General features: G+C 40.2%; 1 protein-coding gene across 1 annotated transcript in view; it reads right to left on the bottom strand.

Moving 5' to 3' along the window:
• LOC142934494 (junctophilin-1-like) overlaps nt 1-6,727 on the bottom strand; it is a 39,137-nt gene extending 32,410 nt beyond the window's left edge. Inside the window, exon 1 of the mRNA XM_076078945.1 lies at nt 6,349-6,727. Within this exon, the coding sequence (XP_075935060.1) occupies nt 6,349-6,727 (379 nt within the window). The remainder of the gene's footprint in view (nt 1-6,348) is intronic.
• Nucleotides 6,728-15,007: the final 8,280 nt, after the last annotated feature.

The raw sequence follows: 15,007 nt of genomic DNA, 5'->3' as shown, positions 1-15,007 counted from the left end.
TGTATCTACTCCCTAACATATTGGTAAATAACTGTCTCTGCATTTGATTATTGTTTATTCAAGTGTAAAAATATTGTACATGCAGTAATATAAATGTAAAAATATATTTAAGCACATATCTGTTATAACTTAAATCCTTTTAATTTAGGGTTAAGAAACCCACATTACTCTATCAAAGATCTAAATATTAAAGAAAATAGCAAAGACAAATATCAAACACAAGTTATTACAATAACTTTGTTCAATGCTTAAAATCCTTTCAAGGGTGTATTTGCACAATCCCACGTGAAGTATTTCATGTGTTTTAAAGCCACGTTTAAAGTAGTCTTCAATGTACTCACAATACATTTCCATGTCACATGTAGGGTAACCAGCCAAAGAGCTGCTTCTATGACTGTGTGTTTAAGTATCTCATCATTTTGACTTTCTATCTCAGAATTATGACTTTCTATCTCATAACGTCGACTTTCTATCTCATAATTTCAACTATGGGGATATTTTTATTATCAAGTCTATGATAAATTATTTTTTTTTTTTTAATTTTGCTGGCGGATTCGCGGCCCACATAAAATGACGTGGCGGGCCAGATTTGGCCCGCGGGCCGGGAGTTTGAGACCCCTGCTTTAATAAAGTATCGATATATATATTAAATTAGATTTTTAATAATTGAATATTAATATCAGTGGCTGCCTCAGGAATTCATAAAAGGTGACACAAAATAGCATAATGCACACATGGTTTACCTCGATTTGCAGCTCTAAGGTTGATTTGGCATCTGAGAAGAATGTGAGATCTTTTTGTTTTTATGACGTCAACAGAGCAAACAGTGTTTGTCCACGGTGAACATGTTGTTTTTGAAAGTCTTAAGGTCAATAATTATGGATTATAGCAGAATATTTCAATAGATAAAAACATTTTTGAAATGATTACATCTATCTTTTTACAATGAATTTTGGCATTTGGACTCCACAGCTCTCTTGAGTTATTGGAAATGTTTAGATCCCAATGGCAAACAATCCTACACAGCCACAACTGGAATCTAATTCTACAAATAGTATAATACTCATAATATTAGTGGAAAACATACAAATGTTTTAGAATTTGAATTACGACATAATGAATGAAGCTTTGTACTATTCGGTACAGCCCTAAGAGATGTTAATCATCCATCAATGGCCGTGCATTAATTACTGTACTTACTTAAAACAAGAGTAAATACTTTAGTAAAGGGATCATTTGCTTGTTCTTTTTGCTGTGAAATGATACAAAAGTGTATTTTCATTGTGTACTTCTATGAAATCCTACAATCTTTGGAGATTGCATGGAAACTAAATCCCTGACTAACAAGACAACACACCCGGTGCATAACATCTGTACAACTGTACATCTGTCTGTCTGTGCTTGAGTCTGAAATTTGGACAGTTTTTTCCGATTCTAAAAGCACCACCAGTAAGCATCATTATGTGATAAAACAGTAAGGAAAGCTCAGACTCTGATCCTTATGGCTTCAGCTGGAGAATGTGAGAATGAGCTATTTTAAAAGATGGAAGTAACTTGAGACACTGGGAAGTCTGTTGGCTGCCCAAACATAACTCTATGTGGAATAAGCCTCCTCCACAGTGGTCGGTATTCTTGAAGTTTCTCTCAAAACAGAGCCTATTTGGGAAATTCACATAGTAAAAATGGTAATTTATCGTAATTTTAAATTGTTCATTTAGTGGTGTCCTTGGTAAAAAATACTATCTTAGTATCTGCTGCCAGGTTTTAGTAGATATGGAAGTCTAGATTCATTAAAGCCCAATTTGGATGGGACCTCAGTAAAAAAACATCATATGGATTCAGTAAGTAAGTAACACAGGGTGAGCAATTGATATACAAGTGAGCACCTGAGGGGTGAAGAATTCCTTTCAGAATCCTGCAACCCCTCAGATTTGACTTGTGACCCCTTGAGGGGGTCCCAGCCCCCAGGTCAGGAACCTCTGACCTGAAAGTGGCATGAAACACAGGCATAGGGGGTCAATTCCTAAATCCTGTGGTCCTCATGTCACACACACAGTAATATATGACTCTATTTGGCTCTATATTCTGTTGTAGTATGATTCATTGGCTACTATATCACTATATACATGTTCTCTAAATATATTGATGCAGAGATGTGCCATTTGTTTATTAAGACAGACATATACATTTTTGAATTGTTCTGATTTCTGGAAGTTCAGTTTAAGAGGATATAGAATAACTGCTTGTTTATGCTGTGCCGTTGAAAGCACTGATTCCTGAAAAGAATACACTACCAACCGAGTCCTAAAATTACAGCATTCAATCAGAATTCTCAACAGAATCATGGGAAATATTTTGCGATAATATGATATGCTGTATTAATTTACCATGGCTGTTTCTGCAAACTCAACACTGTCAGCAGGTTCAGGAGCTTAACGGAGACGCAACGAAAAGAGGACTAATTGAGAACAGTATTTCTGTTGAGTCAGAGCAGCAGTGTGACGTGGCACTGTTATTAAACTGAAGAAACTAATGATGCTGTATTAATCATAGGAGCCGTTTCAGTCCAAGTCATTTGGCTTTGCACTTCTCCCCTTTGTATTTGATAAATTGCCTTATTTGCTTATATGAAAATGACCACTGCCAGAGTTGAAAGGGGAGTTATATTGGGTTATAGAAGTCAAAATTAAACAAAACAAAATTAATTTAGTTTCAATGAAAAGTCTATAACTACCCTTGCAATACCTTGAAACCGAACTGTATAGACATGAAATGCATAATCGTAGCTCAACAGGCTAATATGACACTAGCACTGCTTGTATTTAATGAGCAGTCTTCGATTGTCTGATTGGCTAAGAACAATTTGACAAAGTAAAATGGATTAATTCTGGCCAAATCAAGGTACAGGGCAGAGCTAAAGATAGAGGGAGTAGAAGAGAGAGGGGCCCCTTGCCTGGGAAGCAGAAATGGTTTCACATAACCAGTAGTGGGTAAAAGTAGCTCCACATACCCTTTACTGCTATACATGAATGTGATACAGCTCAGGCTTCTACTTGGGCAAAAGTGCTGAAGAAGAATTTGTTATGAAATACAGAGTAAGAAGTTACAGTAAACACTTGAAAGTTCTAGTTGACATTCTAGTATTACAGTGCTCCAGCCTACATCTTGGTTTGGTATGTTGTTTTTAATAAGGCTTCCTCACAGGTTTCCATGGATCGTGGTTTTATCTGGACCCTGGTCCTTGCTCCCACCATGGCCCTGCGAGTCTTTGTGCTTTCTCGCCTCGCAGGTTTCCGTGGATCCTGGTCTTGCCTCCTGCCGTGGTTCTGTCATATGCATTGAATGTGTTGTAACTCTGTTATGTTGTTCATTCTGTACACATGACATCTATTGCACTTCTGTCCATCCCAATAGAGGGATCCCTCCTCTGTTGCTCTCCCTAAGGTCTCTTCCTCTTTTCTCCCCGTTAAAGGGTTTTTTGGGGGAGTTCTTCCTGTTCTGATGTGAGGGTTCCGGGACAGATGATGTCGTATGTGTACAGATTATAAAGCCCTCTGAGGCAAATTTGTAATTTGTGATTTTGGGCTACACAAAAATAAATTGAATTGAAATTGAATTGAATATAAAGGGCACATCACCTCCATAAAGTTGGGGGGGATTCATAATGGTGTGTTCACACCAAACATGTAGTGCATTTGTCGACGCGACATGATTACATACAAAGACGCTAATATGAGAAATTCACCTATTTGCTATTAATGTCCTTGAAAGCTATCAGCGCTAAGATTCTCCTGTTGTCAGCAACTTTCTGACGTTGGTGAATCAGAAATTGAGCAAAAGTGTATTGTAGCCATCTGGCAGCACTCTATGTTAGTACTTCATAATTGTACAGAGACCAGACGAAAATGTATGTGTATAAATGTATGTCGTCGATGGCGAATATGCATGCTTAATTTAGACGTCGTTTTTCTGAATGTTGATGGTGCCGCTACAATATTAGCATAGCATTAACCCTGATTGACCCAAAACAAGTATTTTAAAAGTTGTTTGCCTGTCATCCCGCAGACAGTCCTGACAAAGAATGAATTCAGACGTTTTACAAATCGGTATCATGTTGGAGTTATCTTAGTTACGTTTTCATCTGTTTATTGCGATTAAACCACAGAAAATATCAGTTTAATTTGAGTTGATTCTGCTGTAGAAATCCAGATTAATTCAGTAAACATGTGACTTGCTCGATACAGTTAATTGAGCTTGATGAAAATTAAATGGAGGTAAGCCCCTCCTCTCCGGCGAGTCTCACAGGAATAAGGCAAATAAACACAAATGATCATACGGCCAAACTCGCACTGGTAGCATGAGGTGAAGATTGGCATTGTGTTTGGTGTGAACACAGCATGAAGAGAAACAGAACAGTCCAAATCAAAGCAGCAGAGGTATAACACTTCCCATCTTTTTGTCCCTATGTATCCAACACTTCTCATGATGCAACTGAATAGCATCTTTTGTTTGACCCCCCCTGCCTGGTTAACACCCGTCTGTCACCACACAAACAAAAAGGTATAGTCTTTAAGTCAAAGTTGAGATACGCCTCAAGACATCAGTATTATTTAGTCAGACTTGACACAAAGCAGCCTCAGAATACGTCATAGTGTCAGGTGTTTCTGCGGGATGAGTAGTACTAGTAATTCTGAATCAGCTATGGTGCCGCAAATACAAACATTGCACAGACCCAGAAACTAAGTCTACTATCTCGTTTTAATTGAACTTAACAAGACTGAACTGAACATGCTACCTAACTGGCTAAGTAGCTAGGCGGAGTTGGTTTACTGAGCATCAAATTGAAGAGACAGTGTTTAGGGCTCTGGTTAGCAAATTAAATCAGAGTCACCTTGATAGCGTTTTGATTCTAAAGATGTTCCTCAGAGAAAGACACAACTCTGAAGATCAAAAAGACAGACTTTCTGTGAATGCTGAAGTTAATGGGAGCTAGCTAACAATGCTAACACAGTCTCTTCTCTTGCTGGGTATTAAGGTGGCCTAGCTAGCTAGGTAGCCTGAGCAGACTTGTTAAGCTAAGTGAGGCTTTAAAGCTATAGAAGTTAGTTACTGTCTCTGTGTACTGTGTTTACTTACAGCAGCATCTAGTAGGTTGATTCAGAATAACGCTGGCATGGTTGTTGCTCTCGCTAACAAGAGCTAACCGGCTAACTTTGGTAGCAGTCATTGCGCTTGCTCACTTAACCTCTATAGCGAGGCAGGGGGTACTTGAATGACTAATAGGTGAGAGGGCGGTGACGTGAGAAGTGACATTATAAAAAATGGGGCAGCAGCAGTTCAGTCCATGGGGACATGGCACGGGAAATTTTATTGTATTCAATGTAAGGTTCCACAACAGGTGTGCTCTGTTAAAATGGAGCATTACACATTACAACCCATTAAAGTGGATGTCAAAGCCTGCTCTGCAAAAATGAGGCAGCAATGGGGGTCATCTGTTCAAGTCCAGCTCAGACCAAGTACGGGGTATGGACTAGTCGATGTTCCAGTTCACCTCCTGGGCACTACAGAGGTGCCCCTGAGCAAGGCACCGAACCCCGGTCTGTTGGGGGCGCCATCCTATGAGACAGCCGGGCCCCCTCGCTCTGATTACTGCGTGTGAATGTGTGTATTTCCGGTCTGTGTGTAAAATGACAACCAAGTAAAAAAAAATAAGAATTTCCTCCAGAGGGAATAATAAAATCTTCTTCTAAATTGTGTGATGATGAAATGTTTTAACAAAAAAGAAAAAAGAAATAAAATACCAAAGAAAAGGGGCATTCCGAAATAAAATTAAGTACAAAATATTCTATTAATGAAATGTAATGATGAAAAAACATGATACGTTTTAATCATTTCTACAGTCTCTTCATAAAGTGTTGGTTCATTTGTATATTTTACACTATTCAGGGCCTTTTCTAGGACACGCTTATGGTTGATACCAATCTCTCATTTTGGAAAACAAATCTAATTTGTAGGGTTACAAGCCTGGGAAAAATGTAAAATATCTCAAATCAATTACAAACACTTGCTTCATATATTCCACAGCTTCTTAATAAAACGGAATAATAGTATGAACATAAGTTCACAACAAACCCAATGTTGCACTTGTGTGAGGGTCTGTGAGTGTGTGTCAACGTGGGTTTGTTAATGAGGGCGTTAAGGTTGATGTGTGGTCAGTGGGCACAAGCACAATGCTTTTTATACAATGTATCAATGTATTCGTTTCTAAAAATAGACTAAATATGTTCCAACATTGAAAAACATCTAGTTGCATCAGAATTGATGTCCCTAATGATGTCCCCCTCTCACCTCCATCACCGTACGTCTCCACGCCGTATCCGTCCTGCAGCCCGTTACTCCAGGTGCCCTCGTACCTGGCCGGTGTGTTCAGGCTCTGCCGGACTCCGTACCGGCCCTTGAACCCGTGAGTCCACTCTCCCCGGTATATCCACCTTCCCTTAGTTTCTACGCCGAGTCCGTGGCGCTTCCCTTGCGCCCAGTACCCCTGGTAAAGGTTCCCGCTGGGCCAGGTGTAGACCCCGACCACCTCAAAACCGTTGGACCACGAGCCCGAGTACTCGCCCTGGCCCTTGGGACCGGTGCACACACCCTGGCCGTGGGCTTTGCCTTCCTCCCAGCCTCCGCAGTAGGTGCCACCATCGTCAAAGTCGAACCGACCGCCCGTCATTCAGAAACGGAGGGTAAAAAGTACTACTCGGTGGCTTATTGTGAAGTCCAGAGAGTGCGGGTTGTTCTCAGATGCGCGGTGATGATGACAGGGAAGCCCCGGTGAGAATAGGAGCTCCCAGCGGAGGTGTGATGGAACGGGGAGTGATGGCGCTGGGTGCATCAGCAGTGCAGTGACGGTTACTGAAAGCGGGACGTGGGAGGGTGAGAGGCGGCCGCCACGGCTGCCAGAGTCGCTCCACTGCTGAGTGCTGGAAGACTCTCCCACCCTGAAGTGAAGTCTGCCAAAATACACGTGATGAAACACGATAAGCTTCCTGTTTGAGTTTTCATAATAAAAGCCGGTCATTCAACTGCTGTTTTCGAGTATTGGTCTGAAAGCAGGAGGTGAAACAACAACAGTTAGGACATACGGGGATTCATTTTTCTATCATAGCACGTCACCACAATAGTGACATTGTGATATTAACACATTACCTATCATTTCAACTGAGAAACTATTTGTTCATGAAACATCCTGGAATGTTGAAATTCCTGGCCCCATGATTGCTGTGTGTCAATTAGTTTTCAGTAATTTGAGAAAAGGTCTTATATTTTGACAGAAGGCCCCTCCAGAGATTTGAGTGTAATTAGGCCTAGACTTAATGTCAGTTATCCACTTTGCTTGTTTGGTAATCCAGCCGTGTTTCTCCATCTTTTTAAAGGTTTATTATTTTTCATCTCTTGATAAAATAACTTTTTCAAGACTGAAATATGGTAATTGCTGTCTGCAACCAATTGTGTAGGGAAGGAATGAAATGCACCTTGGCTTACCCTGTTTAAAGCTGTTAACATGTCTGATTTCTAAATTTAGAAATGACACCAGCTGTTCTCACTGTTGCCCAAACTGCACATGTAATATCGGCACCAAAGAACAATGGTGGAAATACAGACCATATTCAAGAAAGTAATTGTTAAAAAACTAAATTCTTGTTGATTTATTCGAATTGTCCTACTTGCAATAGCTATGGCAACATTATTTTATCCAAAAGTTATGAAATGTGCTTTTATTTTGAAAACAGACAGTATTCAGCCTGTACTTATACGACTAACTGTGAGCAGCTTCATGTCAGTCTGTAGGCCTGTCGCACAATCACAGAAGAGGCTGATCAACAGTTTTATTTATATAACAAAACAGAAGTCGGTTCATGAAGCAACTGAACAATACATTGAAATAAATTATTTTTTATATGCACCACCATCCATATTAATTGATTGATGATTAAATGTATAAATATATATACCTGTACTGTATCTTAATAATTATTATTAGGCTATTGTTGCATGTCATAATTTGGAAGTCATTGTAAATATTTATTGCTGATGTAAAATTCAGTTTTCATTGCATTTGTATTGCTCTCTTATTTTTAATAAATTAGTTCATTGAATTCCAGAAATTAACATTTTCCTTCCATACAAGTCACAAGTCACAGGAAGTGATGAATTTGAAAATATGAGGAAGGCCTCCAGCTAAAACCATTGTACTGCTTTAATTCCCCTATCCTGGTAAATTACATTAAACAATTTAAGGCTAATAGTACCAAGTGTATAAATAATATATAAATAGTAGCTAATAGCTAATAGCAATTTCTACTCCTTGTGACATACAGCAGTACAGAACCTGTTAGCTTTGTGCCACCTGCTTTCAAAAGTAGCAGATGCCAAAAAGAAGATTGTTCTTGCAGGTTATGTTAGAGCAGTGGTTCTCAAACTGTGGGGCGCGGTGGTATTACAGGTGGGGCGCAGGGGGAAATGCAGATTTTTATTTTATTTTTTATTTTATTTTTTAAGTAATTAATAAATACATGGCGAAAGTATGGAAGCCCGTTTCCGCCACTGTGAGGAAAAAATACAGATCCTGTAAGTCATTATAATGAGATACCATCTCAAAATAATGACTTACTATCTCATAATAATGAGATACTTATTATGACTTAGTGACTGAGGGCGGGGCATAGCAGAGCAGGGTTACGGTTTAAGAAGGTACCCTGTTAACTGGTGACCTTCAGCCAAACTCAAATTAACTCAACTTGACACATCTGTGTTCTTGGCTGGTTGAATTCTTAATTTTATGGCTTTGCTTTTCTTGTTGCCTCTGATGTGTTATTGTCCACATTGTGTATTTTCACCTCATGACAACATCACAAACATCTGCCTCATTAATTTGCAGTGCTACAAAGATTTGTCTCGGAAACCAGCTGTATTGTAAACTGCTCCGTAGTACATGTCAAAATGCTCCACGGTAAACACGCAATCTGGTTTACTTAAAAGTGATTGCAATTTTCTTTATTCTGTTATTTGAAAAACCACAGACGGAGGAGTCACAAAATGTTATTTCAATAAAAATTCAACATAGACCATTTTGTTACAATTTTGTTGGGGCGGTGGGGCATGAACATTATTTCTTCCTCCAAAGTGGGGCGCGACAGAAAAAGTTTGAGAACCACTGTGTTAGAGGAACAGCCCAAAGGAGTCATATTCATGACATCTAAACTCAATCCAGCAAAAGAAGGAAGACAGCAGCAGTCCACAAAATGACAGCAGGTCTGGATACAGGGACAACTCAAAGAAGTCATCTCAATGCATTGACAAACACTGCCATCTTCTGGAAAATCTAGTTTTCACAGATCAACCTGCTGCTGAGTTCTCAAGTTCTCAGGCGACTCAGATTTTCCGGAATGTTCTGCAATGACGCAGAAGTTGAATATAGAGAAACACGTTTGTATGTGGACGTGTCATTTTATTGTCAAAGCATTTGCACGGTTCCCCATACCTTTTTTTTATGTAGGTTGAAAGTTATGTCATGTAATGTTATAAACTAATACTATTTTACTAATATTTTTACAAAATATTACCCCAAAAAGGCAAACAAATTCAACAAAACTATGGAGTCTTTTCTTTGGGGGGGGGGGGGCCTTAGCACATCATCTTACATAGCTGAAGTTAACGTCAGTTAGTCCCACCTTAAATTCACTAGGGAAAGTTGGTCAGACTATTCAGGTGTTTGGGAAATAACCTACACAGTTATTTTGAGGAATATAGATTTTCTTTTTTAGTGTGATCTGCTGAGCTTATTCTCAAAGACATTCAGTTTGAGTGTATGAACACAATAATTGGCGGTGGAATTGGCTGCGTGTTGACCGCCATGCAACACTGAAGGGGCGTGTCCGCCATGACAGCCCAACAATATCTAGAGCCTTCAGCATCTTATGGCAAATGTCATCCTCACCTGGCGCATTTCCACCAAGAAGCTTTTTGACTGTATCAGAGACCTCTGCCAGGGAAATGGTTGACGCATCAAACTCTGCCTCCTCCACCGAGGACGTGTTAGTCGGGTCCAGGAGTTCCTCAAAGTGTTCTTTCCAACTCTTGGCACAATCCTCAATCCAGGTCTGCAGTTCTTCTCCCTTACTGAACGCAGCCTTAGCCGAGCCCTGCTTTCCCTTTCCTCAGACGTCTAACGGTTTGCCAAAACTTTCTTGAGGCCAACCGAAAGTCCTTCTCCATAGTCTCCCACACCCCTCCCCCACTCGCGATTTTGATTTGGTGACCATTGTAGTCCTTCTGACCACCCTGCTTCTTCAAAAGCCTAACCCTGACAGGCAACGATGCCCTTCTGAACACAACTCCAAGGAGCCCCCTCCACAATGGAGTTTTTGAATATGGCCCAGTCGGATTCCATGTCCCCAGCCTCCTATGCACGAGAAATTCTTCTGGAGGTGGGAGGTTCTCCAGTACAAGGGTCTCAGATAGATGTTCCAAGTTCACCCTCACCTCACTTTGGGTTTGTCAAGTTTGTCCATCAGCCTCCTCTGACATCTGATCCAGCTAACCACCAGTTGGTGATCAGTTGACAGCTCTGCTTCTTCACTTTACCGAGTGTCTGAGACAAATGACTGCAGATCTGATGATGTGTCTCTCATAAGCTCCTGTTCGCCCAACCTGGAGCTCTTGACCATCACATGTCGCCCTTTCTATCTTCCCTGGGAGTTTACTTCAGTCACCTTCAGTGTGGTCTACATTCCACCACAGGGGGACAAACAATGTTCTGTCTGAGGATAATGATGCCCTTGTTGGCTGCCAAGTTAACCACAGAGATGCCTCCCTCCCCGTTCATACTCCAAATGCGTCAAATAATGCTGCTTGGTCAGTGGTCCTCGGCGTCTGACATAAACGCTCATTTAGCGTGTGTATGCCAAACACCTGAGGCACTCATGAGCTGTAAGTCACTCGCTAGTCACGTGAGTTGTTAGTCTGTGAAGTTAACAACAACCATGCGCTTTTCTTAAATGGTTTTGTTTCCCAAACCTAACTTCCTGTGGAGACCAAAGTTTATTTTGACAGACTATGCATGTAACAAGCGTATGCAGACACGCAGTTGCTGACACGTTCATAATTGACGCCTGAGGGGAACCTATAGCATCATAATTTAAGCTTCATGCCACTGACCAAGCTACATTATTTGAGGCATTGGTGTGAGAATGTGTTGCCTTCATCGTTGCTGGGGATTTCAACAACGCTAACCTCCATGAGTATTGCCAAACCTTTGACAACACATCGCATGCCCCACCAGAGGTGAACAGACTCTGGCCCCGCTTTGATCCCGCTTTCATCAGACTAAATATAGAGTCAGAATGCAATTAAGTCCCGCCCACATCGGAGGGGAAACAATACATTGTTCTTCATTGACTTTTTATTGTGTGTAAGTGACTTCTTGTCAACAGAATAATACCTGAAAGCTGCTGTAATGGACTTGCATTTGTACAGCATCATTAGTTGCAAAGACAATTGCATCTAGATTCACATCGCGGACCAGCAGTTGTCACGGTTTGATTCTAAAATAACTGGGGTGGACGTGGACATCCGTGATGTCACACAGGTGCTGTATCTAAAGGAACAGTATAAAAAGCGTATGATTTGGCCGGATCACCCACCGCTGTACCAGCAGCTCCTGGAGTCAAAATACCCAAATCCTCAGAGAGGAATGGTACACTTTAAAAACAAACTTTTTACTACTAGATTCATATCTGGAAAAACACAACATTGCGATATGAATGTTCATTATCCATTTCCCAAGTGTTATTGAACTGTTATTGATGAATAAAATCAATGTTCTGTTCAGTCTTTGACGTGACAAAAAAGTGTTTTTGCTGTGTCGTGTAAAGTTCAGACCGGGCCAGTTGATGAAGTCTAAACTGCTGATCCCCAACTCTCTTCTTGTTCTACACTTAAAACCTGTTACCACTCCAGTAAAATTAGCCTAAAACGCCTATCCAAGGCATACCCAAAGTAAATTGAAAGCTGTTCTTGAACCATTTGGAGTACATGCATGGTTTTGGTCTCTTTTGAAAGGTAACACTCTGAAGTTTCTTCCCCAACAGAATAATTGTAAGTGCTACTGGTATTGAGTAATAGAAGTTTGAACACACTGAAGTAGAAGGTTTTTATTTCCGCCTGGCTATTTTTTTGCAAACAGATGCCTGCAGATGACTATAGCTGGAACTTATTAGCTGGAAAACACAATGGGACCACAGCATGAAGCCTTACCTAGTCCAAGTTCAAATTTGATAACAATACCACAGAAAATGAATATTTTACACATGTTTTACTAAGGGTATGTCGAGGCGCTTTCCAAAAAGGCCATTTGGAGACCCATGATAACCATGGTAACATACCTAGGCTGTGTAAAAATGTGTATTCATAATTGAAAGTAAAGCTTATTTATGTCGATATACAGTTATCTTTAAGTTATTTCACCATTATTCACTTTCCTAAATTCTCCAAAACTCTCAAAAAACACACTTTGCATTTTACGCAAAGTATCGGCCAGTATGTCCGCTAGCTCTACAGAAAAGCCTCTCAGACCCCTAAACTCAGCCTACCTAGATTTTGAATTTTGTGAAAAACCCATTTTTGCAAACTCCTCCTACATGCTGATTCCGATTGACACCAAATTTGCTCTGAATCATTATTGGATCTACATCATCAAAGGTTATTAAAATATTTTTGATATCTCTTTGTGTTTACAAGATATGGACCAATAAACGTCTTAGGGGCGTGGCTTATATATCAATACACATAATTTCTCAACCATTTGTCCTAACATCACCAAATTTGCAGCATATGTGCACATTGCATCCAGTAACATACCCTGCAGTTTTCATTTCATCCAACCACTAGGGGGCGCTACAGTAAACCCGCGATGTGCTTTTTTGTCACTTTGTTCAGCCTTCGTACTTTAACGAACTCCTCCTACAGAATTTATGCGATCAACTTCAAATTTGGTCAGGATGCTCTTAAGACCTTTGTGATGAAAAGTTATCAAATTCGTGAGTTTTCATTCAAGAGCCTTGACGTGGCGTGGCGGCCATTTTGCCTCATTCGGCATGAACAATAGAGTTGTTATAACTCAAAGGTACATTATTCAATCTGCAAAAAATTACATATGCATGATGCTACTTCAAGTCTGAGCATACATCAATGTCAACATTTTCAATAACTCATAGCGCCACCTACAGGCAAAAGGAAATGTCACATTTTATACTTTTATTTCTCCTCCTAGACAGTTGACCAGATCAGTCTCAAATTTGGTAAGGAAAGCCTTAAGACATTGAAGATGCTTCATCATGAATATTGTGAGTTTTGGTTGAATGCTGTTGCCGTGACAACGCATCATTCGCCATGAAAAAGAAGCTGAGGGTTCAGTGGCTTGGGATGCTCAAAAACTCATGGAATTTTGTACATGTGTCGTAAGTGATGGGAAAACATATTTTCTATGGCCTTTAGGCTTGGTTGTTGTAAATTGTCTCCATAGCTTCCCCTACAATATTTCACAAACGGCCATTGTACGTGATTCGCTAACAAGCTGATGTAACTCCACTGGACTTGCTCAAATCTGTCCCAAACTTGCCATACTTGATAACAGTCATGGCCTGAGGATGTCTACAAGCCAATTTTCACTCAAACACATAGCGCCACTTACTGGCAACAGGAAGACAGCGTTATGTGACAAACGGAATCCGATTTACATGTCATTTACATGATGTGGTCTATACTTGATATAGAGCAACATAATGCATGTTTGCGCGTGTTCTCTAGCGCCACATAGTGGATACAGGAACTGGTGGAATATTTGCACTACATAATTTCCAGCGTCACAGTCCACGCATTAAAAATACGTTTAACTTGTGGACCATCTGCGACCATCAGACAGATGGTCGCAGATATGTATGGCTGCATCGCTGCTTGCAGCTTTAATTGACATTGATTTGCATAAGGACCTTGTTGACGGATTTATGGCCAATCTTTTGCCTGTCAACATCATTAGTAGCAATACCATCAAACACCATTCAGATACGATTCAAACACGATTCAGCAGGGAAGTCATAATTGTCAAACCGCTTGTAAAAACCATTGGATTTAGCCAGTTCATCTACAACATGTAAGGATTTGTTTGTGGGTTTCATGTTGGTGGCTGTTTTCATGGACTTCCATAGTTTTTTAGACTGGAGGTTTTCCTCTATTGCCTCCCTATGGTGTTCCCTAGCTTCTTTCAGCCTCTGGTTCAACTCCTTTTGTACAGTTTTTAGTTGTAGGTCTTGGTCTTAAATGCTTGCTTGTTTCTGTTAATACAGTCCTTCACCTCCTTTGTGATGTAAGGTTTGTTGTTCGGGTAGACTTTTATTGACCTTTTTGGAATCACAGTATCAACACAAAATTGTATGTAACTTGTTGTAACATCTTTGGCATTGTCCAGGTTTGGCTCTCCAGAGAAGGTATCCCAGTCTCTGCATAGAAACCAACCTTTCAGTGTTTCTATGCTGTCGTGTGTCCATGCATTGATAGATTTAACCAGAGGTTTACCGCTTTTTAGGGCTGTCTTGTATGTGGTGATCAGGTGAACGGTGTTATCGTCAGAGTTAGACAGGGGTGGTTAAGCTATGGCTGTGTATGCATGTTTGACATTACCATAGCACTTGTCTGAAGTCCGATTCTTCCTGGTATCACATTTAAGCCATCATTAAAAAAAAAAAAAGCCAACTTAACTTGCTAGCCGACGTTAGCTCAAGTTTTCAGGATATTAATCTGCCTCCTATGCTCCACCCACAAAAATACATCATCATGTTCACAAACAGAAAGGGGCCTTCAGAGGCAAACATACACATTTATTGATGTTGTAATGGTAAATTTCTACTTAGTATATTGTGTAAATGACTAAGCACCTGTACTTTTGCTCTGAACT

The sequence above is a fragment of the Anarhichas minor genome, unplaced genomic scaffold (genome assembly GCF_050575085.1).
Source record: "Anarhichas minor isolate MPS153535 unplaced genomic scaffold, ASM5057508v1 ptg000006l, whole genome shotgun sequence".
Lineage (NCBI taxonomy): Eukaryota > Metazoa > Chordata > Actinopteri > Perciformes > Anarhichadidae > Anarhichas > Anarhichas minor.
This window is presented reverse-complemented; position numbering and strand designations above follow the sequence as displayed.